Below are 22815 nucleotides of genomic sequence, written 5' to 3'. Positions count from 1 at the left end.
GCAAGATAAAAAAGGAAAGAGTAAAATGAAATTAGTGAAAAAAAAAGAAAAAAGAAACGCACTGACTGAAACCCTCTCGTGGACTAAACTTGAGGTATGAAAAGTATATTACTCCATACCATCCATCCATCCATCCATTCATTCAAATCCCGTTAGCAAATCCCGCGATCCACGAGGCTTAGTATGCAAACAAAAGTACCAGTCCCTCCCAATGCACCTATCTATCTATCTATCTATCCATCCATCCATCTAGGTATGCAACTAACTAGTTACTATTTCCGTAAGTAGGATACTTACCATCATATGCATGATTATAATTCTGCATCTGGCACCTCCATCACCCCCATGATACTGTATAGTTAACACCAGCCCTTAAGCAAGCAAGCGATCGATGCACAAACAAATTACTAAGTATATAGTACGTAAACTGGACTAACGATTGAAATTCTTGCTTCATTGCGTTACTTACTTCTCCTCCTCTAATTACTGCGACTGCTTCTTTATTCTCATCCCTGCTATCCATATATCTATCTATCTATCTATCCATATATCTACGGAGTTACTAAATTGTACGTTTCATTATTCCTTGCGTAGATCTTCATTCAACAGCAACACACCCCCTCCTCCTCTTTTGTAGCTGGGCGATCGGCTTTAATCCTTAGCTTCTTTCGTAACAAAACATCTGATGGAAAAAAAAAAAAATGATAATGAGATAACGAAAATAAAACCCGAAGGATTGAAGCTGATCGTAATGTCTGTGTTTTTTATTATTATGGAAGTTATCCGGATGTGCATACTGAAATATGGATAAATATCCTCATCATTACATAGATACAGAGCTACTAAGATACTACCGAAAGCAAACCGGCTTTACTATTTCTTGGTGCGTCGCATAGTACAGGAATAGCTACAGAGGAGGGCATCTTAGCTTCATCATCATCATTATCCTGCTCCTCCTCATTCATGCTCCACTCCGGAGGAAATAGTTTATCTATCTATCTTTTTTTCATGGCTGTCAAAATATTGAGCACTGCACGGAGCTGGATGTCTCCACCTCCCCATCCGGCCTACATGAGTTAGAGCTATGACTATTAGCTGTAGCTATCTATCAACTAACCAACTATCGTACTTACTTAGTATACACCCCCCCAGAGACACTTAAGCATGTACATAGTCTACTCACTAGGAGTTTGACTAGTCTTATTATGTTCTAGCTGACCGTTATTTTTCTTTTTGCCCTGAGCTACTTACTATACGCGACGCCGTGGTATCCGCGTCCCCACCCAATGTGATGCATCGAGTCCCCTCCCTCCTTTCCCTCCCTCGTATCTTCTCGGGATAAACGGGAACGGGATGTTCCAGATTCTCGCCAATCAGCGTGAGTGGTGAAAAGAATTGCTTGGCTTTTATTCGTATTTTGGAAAAGGTACAGGACGGGCACGGTGTCGGGATTTGAGTGTGCCTCTGGTGATTAGGTTAGAGGCCTTGCCCTTTTCTCTCTGGGTCGCCGTTGAGCTTGGACGCGGGCGCGGGTGCGCTGTTGTCTGTGCGTGCCTGGGCGGCCGGTGCCAAATTCTGGGGTGGGTTTGACTGATTTCTCTGGTGCTGTGTGGTGCAGAGTGGATGCTGTCTCCTTTGCACTGGCAGTGTCTGTACCATGCAGATGGGATAGGGGTTCAACCGACTTCGCTCTCAAAATCGAGGAGATACCGCCAGTTATGCATCACTACACAGTAGTCCAGACCCTCTCAGACTCTTTGAGCCCTCTCAATCGGGTTAGACGTCGCTAGATCGAAATGTGACTATAGGGTTCGATGTCCTGGAATTGGACGCCATTGCGCTCAGTCGTGCTGGAAAACTCTCCCACCAATGAGATGACCTTTCTGGCGCAATATAAAGGTACGGAATTGGGACCTCTTTAGGGTCTCTTCTGCCAAGGCATTCATGATCTGCTTGAGAATATGATGTCTCTTCTCTTCCTCCGCAGTACATGTGAACGAAAGCTCAGCTACCTAACTAGTTGAAAGAGTATCATGCCGTAGACATAGTTGCCTTGTTCTCGACCGGATGCTCTGATAGTCCGTTCAGCAAGGTACCCACCTCTGCAAAAGTCCAGTCTATCTACTGGTCTCCAAGGGTACGGGAGACGACGCATTCCATGCGGCGTCTGACAGCCCGATTCTTTACCAAGCTTGGTGAGGTTAGCTGTAAAGCTCTAGTGCATGTATAAGACCCATTCGGCTTTGCGTGCTTGTGCTTACCCTCGATAGTTCCCTTTGAAGCACCCCTGTAGGGGTGAGAGCATCTTTTCGGGGGCTCTACACGTATGTGAAGCAATTTCTCAAGGGGATAACGTCATGATCTTCCATCGAGGTCTCAGGTCAGCAGGCAGAGACGTCCCCATGATCGGGTCATCAGCACAGCGGTCATGCTTCCAGGTTCAAGACAGCTCCTGGTCAATGCAGATCGGTGTTGAACGGAGTAGATCGATTCCCTTTAGAACCTTCCTTGTTGCTAAGATCAATGCATACTAACCTGAGTGAAGGATCACCTGGGATATTATCAGCAACATCCAAGTGATAGGCGAGAATGACGAGGCTGTATGAGGCGTGGCATGTTTCATGCTACAGTATCTCACTAGCCATAGTTCAGTATCCCTCGTCCAATATCCGAGCAGGGCCTTCATTGCCATATGCCATCCTTACCTACCCCAGAATCATGCTGGAGGATGTTTTAGGTTCCTGACGCAAGGAGCGATGGCCACATACCCATCCGTGTCTCGGCTATGTCCGTCACTGTCAATCTGCTACAATCCTTATGGGTGATTGCGTTTCCATGCTTGCCTGATACGCTCATCCGAGATGCACCATGTGGCTGTACACAAATTCCGTCCCCTTACTTCTTTCATAGTGCCGGTCATTTCACGAATTCCGGCATAACTCGGTATTTCTATGTCCGGATAACAATATAATTATTACTGTACGGTAAGATGGGCAATGTACGTATTGTTTAGGAAGTGTGGGTTCGGAGCATGTATGTTAGTATCAAATGTGGGATAGACATCATGGTTTCCATAGAAGGAAGGGAAACACGCTTACTTTGCCAGCGCATTAACTGATACGGGTGTGCTCCGCGTCACCATTGGATTTCCGTCTAGGACTTGGTACAGGTGTGCAGCTGATGTGTCGCAAGGGTCTGGAAAGGGAGGCACTGTTGACAGTTTGAGAGAATATTTGAGCACAGATGCACCTTATATCCACCATCTTTAGTCGGTAACCAGAGTAGAAGATGCATAGTGGCGTAATTGCGGTTTTGAAGTGTTGTCGACGTCGATCCAAGGCCTCTGACCGAAACTTTGAACTCATTGATGATATTCCTACTTCTAGTCATGGCAACACGTCGTTGTCATGCAAACAGACTGGGTGGATGGGTTCAGTTCCTTACATCCAGCTTATCATGTTCTGTCTCGCGCGTTGTTCTCCAGTCTCGGTGCACATGATTGGGTTAAGTTGCCTTGCAAGTTCGCTGGCGAACCCCGTAGTTCAAACGACTGCGAGCCAAATTCAGAGGACCTAAAACAAACCCCCTACTTGAGCGCTGCTGAAGAAGAGATAACGGTCAGTCGAGCATACTGAAATCTATGCACATATGTGAAGACCAAGGGATGAATACCGATGGGCTAGTCCTCAGACAAGCTATTGGCGCAGAAGTTTCAGCTCTGCTTCTAGTACTGGTGTTCTGACTAGGTTGCCGATTTGACAAAAGACGAGCACTGGTCAGAACCAGGCAGCGGATGTCTTGATAAGAGATTACCCATCTGGAGTTTCTGTAAGCCAGTGTTAGACACTGGCACAGCCTTGTATTCTCAAATAGTCCTGCTGCTGCACCGTTCACGGATGGATTGTCGACTCAGTTGATAGAGTCAGTCAAATTAAGAGAATGCTCCACATGCTTCTGGTAACTTGACAAAGTCATTCGGATTTCCAGAGCCGTGATGCAGATGAGGAAGTGTAGACACTAGTTTTCGAGAATATAGTGTTTGGCAGGAGATAGTCTTGTGGCGGCGAAGAGGCAATGATCGAGAGGATCAAGGCTTTCGTTGAGAATCTGTACTGCAGTGACTGAATAGTCACTCTTATGTTAGCCGTTGTACTAAGTACTAGTCATCAACATGGTGCTCTATCTGCATCATTCCTTGAACTGAATGATGGTGATGATGATGCCAAAGGACGGTGTGGTGGGATAGATATATAACCGAGTGCTCGGGTAAGTATGTATACAACATCATGCTTATAGCATGCGGAGTTAGAGTTCACTATATAATTAGGTCAGTACTAGTAGTCGCCTGGAATAGACATGAATTGATAGCAAATAAACTTCAGGACCACTTCATGATACCGCCAGAAAGCAAGTTCGGACCAAAAGAACCCAAGAAGGGAAGCCGCTGGGCGGGAGCACGTGGACCCGCGTTTTCTCCGCGTCGCGCACGAGATGACCGAGGGTCTCCAGTATCGACTTCCTCCACCTCCACGCTTATGGATCTTTTGTCGGTCCTTCCGGACTTCCCTACCAAGCCATATGCTCATATTCTCCCGCCTCTTGAGCGAAGCCATATCAGCACGGTCGACTTAATCACTCTTGACATCCTCGAAGTCGCAAAGCGTGCTCGCGTCCCTCCCGCCGATGTTCGCCGACTGTCCGCTCAGATCATAAGAGCTCTCCATCATGATGTCGGTTTCAAGGAAAACAGAGACACCGATGCCGATGAGCCAAGCTCCAGCCTCACTGTCGACGTTCCTGTCTTTCCAGGCCCGACAACCAAGCTAGACTTATCACAGTGGAGCGCGATTAGCACCCTCGACCCCACGTTGGACGCTCTGCTCGATGGCGGCATACCGACGGGTTATGTGACTGAGGTAACCGGTGAGAGGTGCGTATACTCGCTCCCCAGAGTGAGTTCATTCTTATTCGAGAAGTCCTGACCTAACGGCTAATTGGTCACAGTGGGAGTGGCAAGACGCAATTCCTTCTCACCCTTCTTCTGGCCGCTCAACTTCCTGCACCCCGTGGTCTGGGCAAGTGTGCCATATACATTTCCACAGAAGCTCCATTATCGACACCACGGCTTTCGCAGCTGATTGAATTCCATCCATATCTCTCTACCTTGTCTCAAGCCCACAAGCCTTCGCTGGAGAATATATTGTCCATCAATGCCATGGATCTCGAGGCACAAGACCACATCCTCAACTACCAACTACCTGTCGCAATCAAGCGATATAATGTTGGACTCGTGATCATCGACTCCATAACTGCAAATTACCGGGCGGAACATTCGTCCCACAATCTGTCGGGTTTGTCCACACGCTCTGGCGAGCTTGCCAGATTAGGCCAGATGCTGAGGAACTTGGCTGTGAACGAGAATATCGCAGTTGTAGTAGCGAACCAAGTTTCTGATCGCATTGAAGCTGCTGGCAGGCATCCAACACTATTTCGTTCGAATGGCGGTGCCATCTCACCTATCCCTTCCACACAACAGCAAGCGCTGTCGTCACGTCACGAATCAGAAGCTGCTACACCATTACCAAGAAGTCGACCTCTTGAGTCCCGAAATGTCGAACTGACTCCACATAATCCGGCCCTCCAACCATCACCCTCTAGTCTTCCCTCGTCACCGTTCACCACGGAGGATGATCCGCAGCAGCAGCAGCAGCAGTTCGACGGATCATACCTGATTGGCAACCCTGTACGAAACGAGATTTTGAGTCTTCTACACCAACAGAGGTTCTTCACTGGGTGGGGTGACACGCTACAACCTACTATTTCAAGCCTGTACCCAGCTTTTCAACAAACCGCACAAAAGACCCCAGCTCTGGGCTTGGTTTGGTCTACCCAGATTGCATGTCGCATTGCACTGAAAAAGGAGAGCCGCTTCGTGGATTGGGAGGCCATATTAGAGGATACCTTTGTCTCCAGCGAAAAACAATTGCTGCCTACAGCAAGAGAACAGGCCAATGAGCCTTCGGAATCTCGGGTACCAACGGAGAGTGAAGAAAATACTAGAGCACACAGGTCTGCAGTCTCTGCACCACCGGACGAGACCGATGCAGTAGACGAGAAGACGAATCTCAATATCCCGAATATTGTCTGTGATGATCATGCAACAACTGGGCAATCCTCACCATTGTCAACACAGGCAGTTACACGAGGCGTCCGAAGGACCATGAAACTTGTTTTTGCCCCCTGGACTGCCGGACCAGTCACAGAACAAGGCGAGATCCAACACGAGGCGGAGTTTGAAATCTGGAAGGGTGGGCTGAGGGGCTGTACAGAAGATTTTGACACCATATAGCGCGATATTCCCTGTCACGATTTACGACACGAACAATATATTTCTGCCTCACTTTTCTTCTACTTCCTACTTCTCCCTTTGAATATACTTTTTCTATTTGTAAAACCGTCCAAGGCCTTTCTGCTGGATACTGACCAGGGGTCTCACCTGTTCCGGGACTAGCGTCTGTTTTCGGCGTCTGGCGGAACGGGCGCCCCCGCAGTTTTGTTTCCTTTCTTTCCTTCGCCCACCACCACCAACTAACGTTCACTAACTCACCCAAGGTTTAAGCTGCTCAGTGCCCTTTCCACACGCCCACACTATTCCCACCTTAATTTTATGCTTACTTTTTGGGTTGGGTCAATGTGATCACTAGTGTCCAGGTGTCAGCCTCCCGATAGCTTGTTGCTTTCTTTTTTGATGCGGTGGGTCCATCCTGACGCTGTCAGCCAGCTTGGGACTTGCTGAGCTTCTCCCATACCGCTTGTTCGTTCAACCGTTCGGTCTTCAGTCTTCGGTTACGAAGGATGCTTGGTCAGACATACGAGATCCAACTCTGACTGCGAAGTAGCAGTCAGATTATCCATAACGATGGTGACAAAGGTCTGTATCGAGCTCCGCTCAAAAGACAATGGAAAACTAGAAGGTTACTCGATTCGAGCTGCACTGAAAGCGTGAAAGCTGTTTGATGATCATATTACACGATTCCCCTCCGGATTACATTCATAATAATGGACGATTAAATCAGACATGACGTTGGCCCTTCTACACGTTCAAATCCTTACCCCATGTTCCGTATACGCCTTCAGCTCGAAACAACTCGCAGTTGGTCTATGACATAACAACAACAGGAAGTGTCATACCGTGGTCCATGTCGATCCTGCGAGAGCACCACGAGATGCGAAAAAGAAAGTTGACGAGAAAGGTAAAAAAGAATTCCAAGAAAGAAAGAAAAAAAAAAGATATCACTCGTTCTATGTACGACAGACATGCTCTATTTTTCAAGCTTGGCAGGAGGAACTCCAATGCCGTTCGTGTTACGGTAGAAGAGCACTCCGGAGCTCTCACCCTTGGCACCCTCGGTGGGCTCAACCCAGTGGCACACACGGGCACTAGTCCAGAGAGCCTTGAAGAATCCGGTCCAGCCAGTGTGGGCCTCGGTCCGGTAGTGCGATCCCATGACCTTCTTGATGGCCTCGCTGGCCTCATCGGCGTTGTAAAAGGGGATGGTGCTGACATAGTGGTGGAGAACGTGGGTCTCGATGATACCGTGGAAGATGTGACGGCCGACGAAGCCGAAGTCACGGTCGATGGTGGCAGCGGCACCACGGGCGAAGTTCCAGACATCAGGCTGGTAGTGGGGGAGGGTGGGGTCGGTGTGCTGGAGGTAGGTGATGGCGACTATATCTTCCAGTCAGTATTCGTTCCAGCAATTGTGCCAGTTTGTGAAGAAAGTAACTTACCCAGCCAGTGGTTCACCCAGAGGTAGGGGATACCGTACCAAACCAAAAGGTTCATCCAGCCGAACTTGGAGCCGACCAAGTACAGAATGCTTCCGACAATGGCGAGACCGATGTCACTCAGGACAATGAGCTTAGCATCCTTGGCTTCGTACAGAGGGCTAGACGGGTTGAAGTGATTGACACCGCCGAAGTAGCCGTTCTGCTTGCCCTTTCCACGACCCTCAGGTTGACGTTCGTGGTTGTTGTGGCCAGTGACGTTGGTGAGCAGGTACATGGGCCAACCGAAGAGCTGCTGGAGAAGGAGGTTGGAGGCAGTGGCGATGGGGGTTTCCTCCATCAACTCATTGAGTTCGTGCAGAGCCTTGCCGACGCGAGAGGCATACTGCTCGCGGGTCTTGGGCACGAACACCATGTCGCGGGCAATGTTACCAGTGGCCTTGTGGTGCTTTCCGTGGGAGATCTTCCAGGAGAAGTAGGGCACCAGAAGAGCGGAGTGGCAGATCCAACCAACAGTGTCGTTGAGAACCTTGGAGGGAGAGAAAGCCTGGTGACCGCACTCGTGAGCCAAAACCCAGACACCGGTACCGAACAGACCCTGCACGATGGTGTAAAGAGCCCACAGCACGACTCTTGCGGGCTTGTAAGGGACGGTCTCAGGGGTCACGTAGTTGTGGAAGACATAGAAGATGGTCGCGAGCCAGAAGACATCCCGGAAGACATAATACAAGCTGGTGAGAGCTTTGCGCTCATAGCAATGAGCGGGAATGGCATCACGGATCTGCTTGATGGTATAATCCGGGATCTTGAACTCGTTGCCATAGGTGTCCAGCATCTTGCCGCTGGCCTCTGCCTCCGACGCCAACGACGAGAGGGAAGTGGACGAAGGGGACTGGCGAGGGCTGTCCAGCGGGGAGGGGGTGACCGAGCTGGGAACGGACGAATCCGTAGCATTGCGGTGCAGCGCAACGCGCTTGGGGAGAGCTGTGGAAGACATGTTGAAGCTTGCCCACAAGAATGTGTTCTCGAGCTCGAAGACGGTGAAGTCTAGAGGTTGGAAGCTCTGTTAGCCAGAGTTCAACGCCGCGGCCTGTGCAAAGAACAAGTCAAGTGAGGTGCAACATACCAATGGATCAGAACACGGCACCAAAGCTGTAGCAGCTCAAGGTAGGCACTGAATGGAGTTGAGCTCCCACGCGGCGAAGGAGACGAAGGGATGGGATCGGGGGGGGGGGGAAGAAAAGAGGGAAGGAGAGGTAGGGTGACAATCGGAAGGATATAAATGGTCGCCTCCAAAGAGCCTTGACCGGAGGGAGAAGTGGGACGGGGTGGTTCAAAGGGAGAGGAAAAAAAGGCGGATGGACAGAGGCGAAAAGAGTGAAAGAAAAAAAAAAGAAGGGCGATTGTTTGATGATCACCTGTTCAGCGTTCAGCAGAACCCGGGGAGAGGAGGGGGGAGGCAAAACAAAAAAGAAAAAATGAGGGTCCCGAAAAGAGGACCAAAAAGAAAAATTGCAAAAGAGGAAAAGGTAAGGGGGAATAACGCATCCAAGAACCAAACGAACGCGAATTGATTGGGGAAGACTGAATTTCTAGTGCAGTGAAGAAGCAGAAGCCCAGAAGGCAAAGCCATCCAGAAACACCCGATCTGGATGCAAGTCCCGCCGGGCCCCTGGGCTGGTAATTTTGCGTTACGGGGGATCTCCCGCGAAAAATTTGTATTGGGTGGGACACATTTGATTGGACAGGGGCTGCCGCGTTGATACGGGACGGCGTCCCGACTTACGAGAAGATTACGACCCGACAGCATTACACTCTGCAATATTCTCAATCTCATCTCACACTGTCCTGTCATTTTGGCCTACAGAAGAGATCGGGTGGATGGATAACCTCGGCGGCGCTTACTGGAACCATCTCAGCGCAGTTTGCCTTTTGCGTGACATGCTCTACATCTGCAGATGGTTTCATCACTGGCTTGATCGACGCATCTGGCAAGGTAGTAGGAAGTTAATCTGCTTGACTCAAAGCAAGATCATGGAGAATCTGGATACTTGAGCCGAGGTCGACACGGGAGTCTGGTCTGTCCTCTAGGTTGCGGGCCATCCGTGACTGGTTGATGCGATGTATACGCCACCTGTTGCTTGCTTGGAAGGGGGCGGCTGATCCGTCCGGCCTGATTGCCAGAGGCGAGAGTGTCATTTTGCATTCCGGGGTGTGCTCACTGCTGAGGGATTATTCTTTGCCCCCCTTAAGCCGAGATCCTCCACCGCATGGCTCTCTCTCACCGCACGCCAGAAGATCATAAGATTGTGTGGTTGCACTCCTGACTAACCGGCCATGTGGCTCGAGTATTGCAAAATACTTCACGTTCCAGAAACCCGAGCATGGGTTAGTACCAGGGACCATGAACCGCGGAGGCTCACCGCCCCGCTGGAACCAATAGGGGTTTGATTTTAGGCCCCACAGCCGGGTAAGAGGTAGAATTGGCTTCCCAACAATCTTGGCAGCTTTCCCCCTTGGGCGGTAGGCATGAACCCAGATGAAGAATTACGGTTATTATTCCAGTCTGATTATCGGAGGGGGCTGGTCGTTGGCCCTGTGGCATTCGGATAATTTTTACTGGTCAGTCTCACCAGTCACCATGCGAGGACAGATGACACCTCGGATGGAGACGAAAAACAAAAAACAAAAAGAAAACTAACTAGTCAGTATGAATGGGTCGGAGATGATTCGGGCATCTTATCAGAAATCAAGAACTGGAGATGATCCCAGCTGAACTAACTACAGTACATACAAAACACAAAGAGTAGGGATGATCCTTCCCCAGCCAGCTGCTCACTGCTTGCTTCACTCCTCCGCCCTGACAGACAGACCCTGTTGATTTCCTTCAAATCTTCACATGCCGTGGTATGGTATTCTCGATAGATCCCACCAATCAACCAACCAGCCTCTCCCAATCCAATGCGTGCATGCAGATTCAACAGAGGTTTGAACGGATCATCGACTTTCTTACACACGAACGGTCCTGAGCGCGACAAGGTCTGGTCTCGAATCGAATGAATGAATGAAGAACCCCCATGTGATTTCCTCCGCATGCAGGATGTATCTACCGACGTGTGGACAGTAGTGGCGCGCCTTACAGCATGTACGGAGTACAAAGTGTAGTAGTTTCCAGCTCCACGACTCGAACACAAAGCGGCAGAATCCACTTACTGTGTCTTGGGATGGGCTTGGAATGGCCCTTAGACTTTCGGCGGCGCGGGTGGAAAAACTTTAACGAACGCAAGCCCCCCCCCGACCAGCCAGCCCAGCCCATCCAGCAAAACTACTTGCCACAGAAGAGGAAGTTATCGGGTAATGCGAAATACAGATTTAGGGTATTTTAGGGTAAACAAAAAAAGTGACTGTTCAGTTCAAGGAACTGGAGATAATGAGAACCGAAGAAAGGATGATGGGGAGAGAAAGGAAAGTTCGATGCATGTGATTGTAAGATATGGAAGGTACGCCGTGATACCTTCCCCAACTTCTATCCTAGTCTACTTTGTATAAAGAACAACGTGAAATTCCACCCACTTAATCACCTCCTCCACTCAATAATCACATACCTACATACATGAACATGAACATGGACATGAACATAAATAACACACATACATAGTACTTTAACTATACCCTACCCCTAAGTAAAGCAGTAACAAAGCAATATAGCAATACAATCCAAAAGTACTACCAAAAGTAGAATAGTTCAGTTCTGCATTTGCAACGCATGTCAGCATCTGTTGGGACACACCAGCCATTTTGTTGAGATTGGGTCCCGGTGGGGCGGGGGAAGAAGTAGCTGATCGGGAAACAGGGATATGTGGGGGTAAAAAAAAAAGGGCGGGCGCGTGTGTTAATCAATTACCGAGTAAGTTACTTTGCAAGATGGCGGCAGTCATTCAGTCACTGACTTTCTCTTGATATCAGTTATCTGATATTATACTTTGGTTGAAATACTTAGGTTGCTTTTTTGTGTAACATCTTTTTTTTTTGTATATCTGCTGATCAATCGACTTATTATCATTTACTGGAGTGGATTGGGTGGTGAGGTTAGGCGATGTGTGTGGTTGTTGGTTAGTATGGAAGGGAGGGAGGTGTTTGATGTCTATTGTAGTAGTACAATTTCAATGGAGATATCATGCTAACTGAGGTCGGTAAGAGTACTAAGTACTGTAGTTAGTTAGTTAGTATGGTATGCTGACCTTATCTGGTGGGAAAGTATGTGTGTAATGAGTGTATGTATTGTAATGTAGTTATATTTGTAATTTTCTGTATTTTGCAATTGGTGATGGGTGAGGGCGGTTTGATGTATATTGTTGGACTACGTAGTACACTTCATCTTCTTATCAATTTCATTGCGAGCTAATATTACTGTCGATAGTATCATGGGTCCAAATATATCCCATATAGTCTATACAATATACACATGCATTGTACCTGGCTTCTAAGCTATGCTATGTAGGTAGTAGGTATGTAGGAATAATGTACTCTATGAGCTCGTTACATGCAACCGCTCCGAATCGATCAACCACGCCCCGCCATGACTGCCTCCCGACAGTGACAAGCTCACTGTCGTCGTGCGGAGATCGGGTAATACCAGCACGGTCTCGCCGTGGTTGCGGTAGTCGACCTCGCATGGAATGGGTCGGCGCTGCAGCGGTGCCACTGCCGCTGCGGCGGCGGCGGCCGTCATGGACCCAGCTGTCACGGGCTGTCCAGGGTTGGGGCTCATCATCTGGCCCCCGGTCGCTGTCGTCGAAGATTGAGACTGCGGCTGGGGCAGAGACGATGAGGATGTTGGGGATGGTGGCACAAAGGACCTAATTTCCAAACCCGGTAGAAGGAGATGTCCGGCTTTCTGCGGGAGGAGCATGATTGCAAAGGTTTTGGTCTCGCCTTCTTCGGCGGTGAAGTTTCCGCGGCGTCGCCCACCAACGAGCCATGTTTCGGGATTTGCGTGGATCTCGTACGAGAAATCAAGCGGACCGCCTGCGTTTTCGCGATTCTCCGGTGAGCACCACCGTCGTGTATGACGTATGCTGAGTTCTGCAGCAATCATCTGTCCAACTGCCGCATGGGGAGGCTGCTGTGCCAAATTGGCGAGGCGGAGCTCGGCTGTGTGCACAACTTGAATCTCCGGGATGTCAACGGGGATGACGATGTGTCTGCTGCGTACGGCTGGAGAATCTGGAAGGCAGATGACCGGGTGATTCTATTCGGGTCAGACTAGAGAAGCAAGGGAGGCGTCAGTGGGATGTACGGGTGACTTACCTTATGCCAGTCCATAAGCCAGGCCTTCAGACCATCCATTGGCTCCTTCAACGCACTCAGCAATGTCTCCCAGTGGGCATTCGCATACTGCAGTGTTTCCACCTCTCGAACGAGGCCGACAACTTCCATGTCGGAAGTCGACAGCTGTGAGCGGAAGGTCTCAACAATGTGGGATGTGAGCAAACTCGTGTACTGGTGAAACTCGCTAGCTGCAATGCTTGACTTAAATGTCTGCTCGACTGCATATAGACATTCATCGTCCACGCATGTAAAATCGACGCTTAGTCGCAGGGACCGTCTTGCTCCCGGAGTGGGAACGCTGTCTGGCCGCTGTCGAATCTTGTAGAGTAGAGATGCGGGTTGTTTGGCAAATACATTCAGGGCCACAGAATCACCAATACTCGACTGAACTTCATAGATGTCTGAGCTTGGGATTTGGCACTTCAAGATCCGGAGCGGTATCAGCATAGCCGGACTGATGGTAAACCGCGAGAATAGCACACTATCCTTGAAGACATCCTGCACGTTGACACTGATTGGCAAGCCTGAAATGATGTTGTGCACAGAGGAGTAAGTAAACCGCCCCTTCTCTGTTTCGTATGACACTTCGGCCCTTGCAGAGAGCATCGGGTGGTGTTCCTCGACCGTGTAAGGGATCCGGAACCGAACGAACGAGTTGGGCTTCAACTGAGTGAACTCAATGTTTCCCGAGTCATTATGGGCTTCGATCTTTATATCACCCTCTACCAGTTCGGTTTCGGTCGTTCTCAATCGAAGACCAGCAGTGGCAGGTCTCACTCGAAGAGTCCCGCTCTTGATGTCATTCCGTCCACTACTGAATTCCAGCTCTAGTGTTCGTAATTCCTCCAAATTGACAAAGTGCGGTGACACGATCTTTGCCTGAAGGCCGTCCGGTGGCGGAAAACAGTAAATGAATGGCCGACTATCCTCTTCCTCGGCCTCGGCCTCCCTGAACCCCACTGGCAGGGACGCATGCTTCCCGCCTCCAAAAGTGAAAACAATGTTCTTCGCTCGCATTTCAATGCGGTCCACGAAGTATTTACCTTGCAGTGTTATCTAATACAGTCAGTATCTGTCAAGAAAGCAACAGCACAAATAGCTGCGACCCGTACTCACCGGAGAGTCGACCAGCACCCTCGTCGACGACGACTTGATGGTCATTTTGATAGGAGCCTCTAGCCAATGCTCATTACTCTGAGCGTTGTGCGCACCCACCAATCGCAGCTTGATAGAATCAACATCAATGCGCTTTCCCAAACAAAAGCGTAGGTACAGTTGAAGCTGGAACCCATCCTTGTCCTCATAGTGTAAGATTGCAGGCTTGACGTTGATATCCGCAAAGAAATCAGTCATGGGGGCTATGACTTCTTTCTGAAGGGAACCTGAAGCCTTGAACAGCTCCTCAACGTACTCAGAAATCAATGCATTTTCCGCAAAGATATGCGACGCATCTAGCGTCTTCTGCCGCTTTGACAGGTTGGACTCTGTATAACTGGCAAACTTTGCGAGAAGACGGAGGATCACTCGGACGTATTCTTCACTGCGATTAAGCTCTTTCAGACACCGGGTGTACATTTCCAACATAATGCCCTCTAGCACAACCCAGTTCTTACTGCCATAAAACGGAGCAATGTGATGGAAATAAGACGCTGCCGCCCCATAGTCGCTCTGTCTGTAGCGTATAAGGGCCATGTCAGCAAGTGCGGCTTGGGTTGAGTACGTCCGGTTTGCAGCGATGTGGTGACGGTACATCTGATCTGTAAGATCTTCAAAATGCACGCGGAAAGCTTTTCTGGACTGAAGAGCTAGTTTCAAGCCAGGGAGATCGATACCCGACAGTAATGTGGTTTCCCCAGACTTATCTGCTGGCTGCGTAGTCTCGTCGTCAAGCGATACGTCAGCCATGTCGCCAGCATCTGATCCTCGATCATTGAACAGAAGATGGAGATCGTTCCAAGTCTCCTTCCAGCCAAATCTTGCAGATATTTCCTCCAAGAGTCGGCGAGCCATCAGGAGCAACTCCGCTCTTCCAGAAGCTAACTGCTCGGAACCTGTTTTGGGCGTAAGCTTGGGGCCCTCGAAGCCCGGTCGAGCATGGACAGACGAAAGAGCATCTGGAGGTAAAATGCCCGAGGTTGTCATACGCCGGGGCTGAGGCGTAGCTGTAGGAGTCGCAAGCGAACTTGAGCGCCTGGGAAGCACTGGGTGGCCCTCAGCATGCGTAGCATTGTCTGCTGGCTTGTTGACAGCATGCAGTGAGGACTCTGGAAGTGTAAGAGCGGGAGTAAAGGTCTGAGAAAGCACCTGGGAGGCAGCGGCGTAGGCCCATGATGATACGATATTGTTCACCACCTCTGACTTCCTAGCATCCTCCACATCTACCAGTCCCGTCTCAAGGTCGAACCTTAGCGTCCGCGCCGCAAGACTAATAAATTCGGTTGCCCTCTGGCAAGCTTCGGAGAGAAGCAGTAGATTCTCCGGCTTCCTGTCTTTTTTAACCGACTGCGGATCTGCTTCTGCTTCCTTACCGAGTAAGGAGGGAGCCTTTGCCGCCCTAAGCAGTAATGTCAATTGTCTTGAGAAGACATAAGTGCGGAAATCAAAGATAGAGATATCACTGGCCAGGATCATCTCCCGATACGGCTTTTTTGTTGCAGATATGGGAAAGTCATCCATTGCAATTTCCGGAACTGGTTCTGGCTCATCATCTCCCTCGCCCTCGTCCTTGCGTGCTACTTCTCCAGACTCCAGAGCGGATTTTGCCTTGTCTTTCCAGTCCTTGCTGTAAGTCAAAAATGCACCTCCATGTTGATCTCCAGTTCCTTCAAGCTGTTCTTGTATCGCGGTGTCCAAGCCGACCGCAAGTTCATCGTAGCCGAGCAGCGCGTCCTCGAACAACCCCACATTTTCGAAGCCCCTGGCTAGACCCTCCTTGAGTATGAAAAAGGTACAGAAATTCCAACCAGGCAAGCTGCGCTGTGAGTCTTTCTCTTTAATGTCCTCCTCATACTGCGCCACGCGAAGGTCAAAGGATGCCAGGATTGCGTTCTTCAGCTTCTCAACCAAGTCTTCGATCTGATCGGCCAGCTCAGGTGGCTTCGCATTACTACCCTGCTTGGGGAGGCGTAACTGAGCCACGCGATCTATGGTGGAGGACTTGGAAGTTCCGTTGAAGTCGGCCTTGACCTTCTCGAGGACTGTGGTGGTCGTGCGACCCCATTTGGACGGGGCGGACTTTTCCGCCCCCTCTCCGTCCTGCACCACATGTACAATGAGCCAGTCGAAAGCATCGTGCTTCTCCTGGCTAGCGGACGTTGCGCTGGACGAGGAGGTTGTGGAATGGGATTTGATCCAATCCCGCAGCGCCTTCCGCGCCGTAGCCTTGTAGGTATCGTTGTCGTCACAGCGGAGCAAGTAGATCTTCAAGTAGGGAGTCTGGCGTAGGCCTGGTATTTGGTGTCGCCGGTGCGTCACGGTGGCACTGGCCGTGTCGGTAGAGGGCTTGCGCTCGTCCGATTCATGCTGGGCAGGGACGAAGCCGATACGGAGGGACTCGATGGATCGAACAGGGCGGGTCGGGGACTTCCAGTGGAGGTTCTTTAGAGGTAGCTTATCTGCAAGGATGGACTGAACAGTGGGGAATAGACCGGAGGGATCAGTATACTCGACTGGGGATTAAATCGAAGAAGTGAGCAACGTGTACCCCAGAATGCCATCGGAAAGCCATCGGGGGGTGGGTATCCTTACCGGTGACACTGCTGGAGCCCGCCTGGGGGGAGGGGTCCATGATGCCCGAGCACTATTCGGGGGTCAAGGGACCACTCGCAAAGGGCATGCCGCCTGACTGGCCGAGAAAGGGGGAGCCAAACTCCTAGCTAGATGCGCAGTAAGGGGAGGGAATTGGCAGAGAGGTAAGTATATCGGCCACCGCGGTGATGATGGTATTGCGGTTGTTTTGGCCGGGGGGCGGCAAGACCGCCTTTCTCTCCGCGCGTGTGGCCTTCCTTCCGCCTAACCTTCCCCGACATCCGTTCGTGGAGCCCGCAATAGTTACGGTTAGACTGCTTCCAAGCTGCTACGAAATACTATGCTATCCCTATGTTGATACTAGAAAGACACTCAATCGTAAATGATATATTCAGCTCTATGCGCAGTATGGAAAACAATAGGGGATGAGTCCTCTGCAGGACACGTGACTTGGTCTTCATTAAGTGAAAGAAAGCCGTAGAGAAAAGAGATCGCCTAAGGAAACACACAAGAATCTGTACAGGAACAGTTGAGGGCAGCATGGTTCACCAGAAACAAGACAAAGAGATCAAAACAGTCATATCCCGTCATTATGGAACAATAGCTCTTTAACAAATGAAAAGACATGCCCCGTTTGTATTACCGACCCAGAGGACAGAACGCCCTAGCTCAAAACAGATGAAGGATAGGAAGAAAAGTAAAACAGATGTCAATGGCCAACTTCTAAGGCGCGCTGCGCATATTGAGCCTTGACGAATTCATAGCCGCTAGTGAAGCCTTCCCAGATACCCGGGACATAACTCCGAATCCAAGCGCAAATGACCAACAGAAGGAGCGGAATCTAACAACCGTTAGCTGTGGTTCCAAAGAGATACTGACAATTCCATGAGCGGTCCTACTTACCCAGATGAAATACAGATTCCGATCGCTACCAAGACCCTTCATTCGCCGCGCTTGCTGCTCCCGAAGGTGCTTCTGCTGTTCACGAGATATCACCTTACGGCCAATCCGGATATCTTTGATATCTTCGCTTTCTAGCTTGGTTCGGACGACCTCCGATGTGCTGGCCTGCGCTTCGAAATGCTGATCGAGAGCTGCCTCCGTCGCTGCTTGAAGCATACTCGATTTCTTCAAACGCGTTGCTTGCTCATCATCTTCGTTCTCTTTGTGCGGGTAGAGTTCCTCATAGGAGGGTAGCTCTGTACCCGTAGGGGCGGAATTGCCCGTCAGCATATCCCACCAGCCATCTTTAGCAGACCGCGCGGTGCTCGGTCGGTGAGGAACCAGATTGGTGATACGACGCATCATCGGATGGGCTTGGTAGTCAGGCAGTGCGGGCATAGGCGGCAACGCAGGCAGATTGGGGAAGGCGTTGGCCACACTTTGCTGGAACTGGTTGATTTGGGCCTGCAGTTGGTTACGCCAAGCAACCAGGGCGGCCGGAGGCGAAAATGGTCGAGCATCATCCGACTCTGCTGGCTGCTCAGGTCCAGGAATCGACACTGGCCGCTCGTGATGCATACTCGACCGGCGGGAGGCGCTATAATCAATTACATCGTCGTCGTCTTCCGATTCATCGGAGTCTTCAACGGCATGGTCAAAAGAGCCCGACACAGATGAAGAGTCCCAGAGGGAATGTAACGATGCAGAACTGCTGTGCCTGCGACGCGAGGAGGAAAGCGATCCAACACTACGTGAGCGGTAATGACGTGCAGGTATCAAGGCCGCCTGGTGGGCAGGCAACGTCGTAGCGAGGTCTGCTGGAGTGAAGCCCCTAATGCTACGGGCATTAGGGTTGGCACCGGCAAGACGGAGCCTGTTGACGATATGCGCATGACCGTTCAGAGCCGCAAAGTGCATCGGCGTGTTTCCGGTGTTATCCTGGAGGTCGGGATTGGCACCTCGCGCAAGCAGGCCGGCCACGAACCGTGTCAAGCCCAAAGAAGCAGCAAAGTGGAGCAGTGTCTGGCCTGTCGCAGAGCGCGAATTGTACCTGGGTGGGCGTGGGCTGTCATCAAGATCGACGAATTCAAGGTACTTCCACATTCTACCATCGAGATCACCAAGTGAGACTTGCGACTCCAGCCCAGCCACCTGCCGCTGGTGACCACCACCAGAGCCTCCTGGGAAGTCCTTTTGTAGGTTGAAAACGCCCTTCATGTCACTGCCCATGATCTGTTGAGCCGTCTGGAACGCATCTGCTTGACTGCCGAGTTTCTGTCCAAGGATACCAAGAGCAAGGCGATACATCTGCAACTCACGATCGTCGACATAACGGAAGAACTGCTGCTGCTTTGGCATCAGAGGTTGAGTTGGCTGCATCTGGCCGAAGGTAGGATGTTCATGCTTGAAAACCACCGCCACAAGCCCGGGTTGAAGTGCAGGGGGTGTCAGGCAGTTGAGGCACTTGTCACCCCAGAACGTGGTAGTAGTGGCTAAAGTGTCACCAAAAACGACTTCCATCCCAGGGTAGAAGCCGCTTCCAAGCAAGGTAACCTCTGTTCCTCCCGTAATAGAGCCTTCTGCAGGTACCAATTTGTGGATAACTGAGGGTAACCGGTTTCCCGCATTGGTTAGTGGCGGCCACATTGGTGAGGACGTGTTGGGCCCTAAAGAGATGTTGTAATTTGGATCCTGGAAATTGTTGCGCGAACCCCCAGGGGTCCCAGGACGACTTGGTTGGGCGGAGTTCGGTGCAGACATCAATTGCTGCTGTATAAAGTTGTCCAAACTCTGTTGTTGCATGGTGTTGAGGAAGGGATTGGTATCTGCGCCGTTCGGTGTCGGCGGTCCGTTAGGGAACTGATTAGATATGGCAGAAGCAGTGACGAAGGGCCTCTCTGCCGGGGATGCGAACCCGCGAGAGCTGGGGAAAGGTGGATCATTGTTAGGAGCCGAGGAGCTGGAGACACTACCTGACGATTGCGTGTTTTCCAGCTTGGTCATGGTGAGTTCCGATGGCAGTCTCCCAGAGTTGCTGTGTTTGCGACGCTTGCTCATCGGCCCTTGGAAATCGTTCGGTGATGTCTGGCGAGAAAGACTCCGCGGCGTTTGAGTGTTGGTGGTTGTACCGTTCGTTGAGGACTGGGACACGGGGAAGGAGCCTGACGTCAGATATTGAGTGTTGAATCTTTGCTGCAGACCCTGCAGATCGGTAGCTGAAGATGACTGAGCTGCTTGTTGCGACGGAGCCGATGATTTGCCGGTGTCAACACTGGGGCTCGAAGGGAACACGCCAACGCCCGGAAGCTGTGTCCCGTCGGGTAGGGAAGGAGATGGACCAGGAGCTGGTGGAGCGGGAGGTGCATGGGTTTTGTGGTCATCGGTGATCATGATAGAATTTGTTATTGCCTGAGCAACAACGTTGTCCTTATAATCCTTGACAGTGAATATGACTCTAAAGAGGAAAGTTAGCAAAGTGCCACAATACCACATCCGCCCAGAGCCGGGTATACGTACTGAAACCCAAGCTTCTCATTCTGATGCCTGCAGTAGCATGCGATACGCATTGGTAACTCCACTTGCATAGCCCCTGGAGGAATATTAGGCAACGGAGCGTCTCCAAAGCTCGGCATGGCATTCTTCGATGGCTCGGCCCATTCCTTGACTTCGTTGGTGTTGAAGACGATTACCCTTTTCTCCTCGTCCTTCTGGAAGAGTTCGTCTTCCTCCGGCTTTCTTTGCTTTTTCCTGAACGCACGCTTCCGCTCACGCTGTATACAACCCGGGCAGATCTTCACTTCTCCGCCATCCAGTGGCTTATCGTCTTCTTGCATGTCTTCAGCGGAACGTGGGCTAGAGCTGGATGAACGGTAAGAGTTATCTCCTCTTGCTCTGGCAAACGCCTTCTTCAGCTTTTCTTGATCCTGCATCGCACTTGTGCAAACGAGACTTGTGTGCAATTCCACAATCTCCGGGGACCTTTCGACAGTCGGCGGTGCAAGAAATTTCGGCTTCGAGATGGTGTGGCTCGGCAAGCGCAACTTTTTGACGCCATTCGGTAACGGAAAGAGGGTCAGCCTGATAGGAATTTGAGTCTCCACGCGTGATTTGAGGGAGGTGGGATGCACGGTTAGCATGTGACGCTGCGTCGTCTCCTGCTTCACGGTGGTTGGAGAAGGGGACGGTGCGAAGTTGACACCAAATGGGAAGCTACTCGGTCCAAAGTTGAGACCCGGAGTAAGCGGAGAACCGCCATTCATGTTAATTCCACCGAAGCTTTCTTCCAAAAGTGATGACGGTGAATGGCCTCCCCATGGGCCCAGTGGCGACTTGGCCTGACTGAAGCTACGCGAAACGGAGAACGGCGAAGGCTCCTTGGTGTTGCGAGGAAAGAAGGATGACCCATTCATCTGTGTGGTATGTGTCAGCAGAGCACGATCGAATTGGCGGCAATGAAAGAACGGGAACTCACCGATGAGGCAGAATGTCTGGCCGAAGTGCTAGAAACACTCCGCATCTGAGATTTGGATCTCTTAGCAATTCTGGGCTGCGCAGACTCGGATTTAAGAGGGCTAGGACTGCTGGCGGCACTCTCAAAATCAAATGCGGCATCCATGGCTTTATTGCTCGATTCCAGATCGGTGTCTGTGGGAAACGCGCCGTCAAGGTTTGGCAGGGAAAGGTCCAGACCAAACAGCGACTCCTCCTTCACTGATGACAAGTCGGGATTCATCCAATCCTCTGTCGCATATCCGAACGGCATAACAGTGTTTTCGCTATGGACAACCGACGCAGACGAGGTGACGGACGGGTTTCGAAGATGATTCCGCGGTGATGTGGAGGAAGAGCTAGGAGATGAGCCATCCGGGGACTCGGCGGGGGAGTCGGACGATACCACATTCACTTGTCGCAACGCATCCTGCTCTTGATACGATCGCTTGAGAGACAATTCCGAGGGCGACAGACACGATGGCTCCGATTCCGCGACCGGGCGGGATGAAGTGGCGCGTGAGAATATGTCGTCAAAGTCCCTCCCTGCATTTTCCGCCGACATCTGCAGCCTCGCAGTATCTAAAAAGTCCATATCTTCGTCCTGGTAAGGGTGACCCATCTCGTCATCAACGACAATCGGGTCCAGAAAAGGAAACGCAGGCGAAGAGGCAGCCTCTGCCGATCCCATCATTTGACTCTCACAGCAGTCTTCAGAAGACCAGAGGGAGATGCCTGCAATTCTCCCTAGAGTGCCTCACAGCCTGCTTTCAACCCACACCTTATGTATTTGCAATCCAGATTGTTGACACTTCGGACGGTGGGACAGGAGGACAAAGGGCGGCCGACTTGGACGGGAATGTGCTGGGCGGGCGCAGTTGCGGGCGCGATTCTCTTGCCTCCGTCAGCAGTACCCCACGTCCATCAACCAAGGCGACAGCGACACAGAGAAATCTAAATTGGGAGCGGATTGAAAGGAGGGGAAGGTGGTGGATTCTCAGAGGGTGGTTGAAGGGGAACTGTAGGGTTGTTGAGTAAGGGCGGCTGGCGTAGGGGGGGAGCGGAGGCGGAGGCGCGGCAGAGTTGGGAAAAGGGAGTCACTGTGCAAAATCCAGGCCGGGCGTCGGAGCGCCGAAGTTTCGAGGGTAGTAGACGCGAGTGTATCAATCCGAGTAGAATCTCGATGGATAGGACAAGATTAGAAAGAGAGATGTGAAGGGTGACTCGGGAGACGGCGTCCGACCGGCAAGTCAGTCCTGGAGACGGGAGAAAGAGGCCAAGGACAGGAAGGGGAGGGAGGTGAATCAATGGTTATCTGCTGACTGAGGCACTTTGCTGTAAAACGACTCTTTGCGAGGATTCGACAGTGAGTCGCGGTGAGGCCGCCCCGGGGTGGCGCTAGTCCCAATATGGACAAATGTCGGCCAGGAACGGAGTAACTAGGCCGCCGAGTTTCCATTGGCCGGGGAACGATCCTGGGAGGGGCGCCCGAAGACGGCAACCAGTGATATTCAAGGT

General features: G+C 51.0%; 6 protein-coding genes across 6 annotated transcripts; 3 read left to right on the top strand and 3 right to left on the bottom strand.

The window, feature by feature from the left end:
• Positions 1-3968: 3968 nt before the first annotated feature.
• On the top strand, positions 3969-5098 carry BO88DRAFT_197734 (uncharacterized protein). Its single transcript, XM_025701846.1, has one exon. It carries the CDS (start codon positions 4287-4289, stop codon positions 4980-4982), a length of 696 nt encoding a protein of 231 aa, XP_025557403.1. The 5' UTR covers positions 3969-4286; the 3' UTR covers positions 4983-5098.
• On the top strand, positions 4889-6392 carry BO88DRAFT_198038 (putative DNA repair protein (Rad57)). The gene is made up of 2 exons (XM_025701847.1): positions 4889-4952; positions 5005-6392. Exon 2 carries the CDS (start codon positions 5216-5218, stop codon positions 6347-6349), a length of 1134 nt encoding a protein of 377 aa, XP_025557402.1. The 5' UTR covers positions 4889-4952; positions 5005-5215; the 3' UTR covers positions 6350-6392.
• Positions 6393-7322: 930 nt separating this feature from the next.
• Positions 7323-8785, bottom strand: BO88DRAFT_420145 (oleate delta-12 desaturase odeA; the record flags this gene model as incomplete). The annotated part of the gene is made up of 2 exons (XM_025708429.1): positions 7323-7729; positions 7792-8785. The coding sequence occupies 2 exons, from the start codon at positions 8783-8785 to the stop codon at positions 7323-7325; spliced, it is 1401 nt and encodes a 466-aa protein (XP_025557401.1).
• A 481-nt stretch (positions 8786-9266) lies between these two features.
• Positions 9267-9799, top strand: BO88DRAFT_430262 (uncharacterized protein; the record flags this gene model as incomplete). The annotated part of the gene is made up of 4 exons (XM_025709231.1): positions 9267-9317; positions 9385-9506; positions 9537-9724; positions 9747-9799. The coding sequence occupies 4 exons, from the start codon at positions 9267-9269 to the stop codon at positions 9797-9799; spliced, it is 414 nt and encodes a 137-aa protein (XP_025557400.1).
• Positions 9800-12253: 2454 nt separating this feature from the next.
• On the bottom strand, positions 12254-17043 carry BO88DRAFT_409030 (putative TMEM1 family protein). The gene is made up of 4 exons (XM_025707853.1): positions 16867-17043; positions 14236-16787; positions 13099-14175; positions 12254-13039 (listed from the first exon to the last, which is right to left on the bottom strand). The coding sequence occupies exons 1-4, from the start codon at positions 16904-16906 to the stop codon at positions 12317-12319; spliced, it is 4392 nt and encodes a 1463-aa protein (XP_025557399.1). The 5' UTR covers positions 16907-17043; the 3' UTR covers positions 12254-12316.
• Positions 17044-17575: 532 nt separating this feature from the next.
• On the bottom strand, positions 17576-22415 carry BO88DRAFT_475985 (putative membrane-tethered transcription factor (SPT23); the record flags this gene model as incomplete). The annotated part of the gene is made up of 4 exons (XM_025711906.1): positions 21281-22415; positions 20326-21218; positions 17770-20263; positions 17576-17707 (listed from the first exon to the last, which is right to left on the bottom strand). Exons 1-4 carry the CDS (start codon positions 21989-21991, stop codon positions 17576-17578), a joined length of 4230 nt encoding a protein of 1409 aa, XP_025557398.1. The 5' UTR covers positions 21992-22415.
• Positions 22416-22815: the final 400 nt, after the last annotated feature.

The sequence above is a fragment of the Aspergillus vadensis genome (genome assembly GCF_003184925.1).
Source record: "Aspergillus vadensis CBS 113365 unplaced genomic scaffold BO88scaffold_38, whole genome shotgun sequence".
Classification (NCBI taxonomy): domain Eukaryota; kingdom Fungi; phylum Ascomycota; class Eurotiomycetes; order Eurotiales; family Aspergillaceae; genus Aspergillus; species Aspergillus vadensis.
Note: the sequence above shows the minus strand (reverse complement) of the source record. Positions and strands in the feature narration are given on the sequence as shown.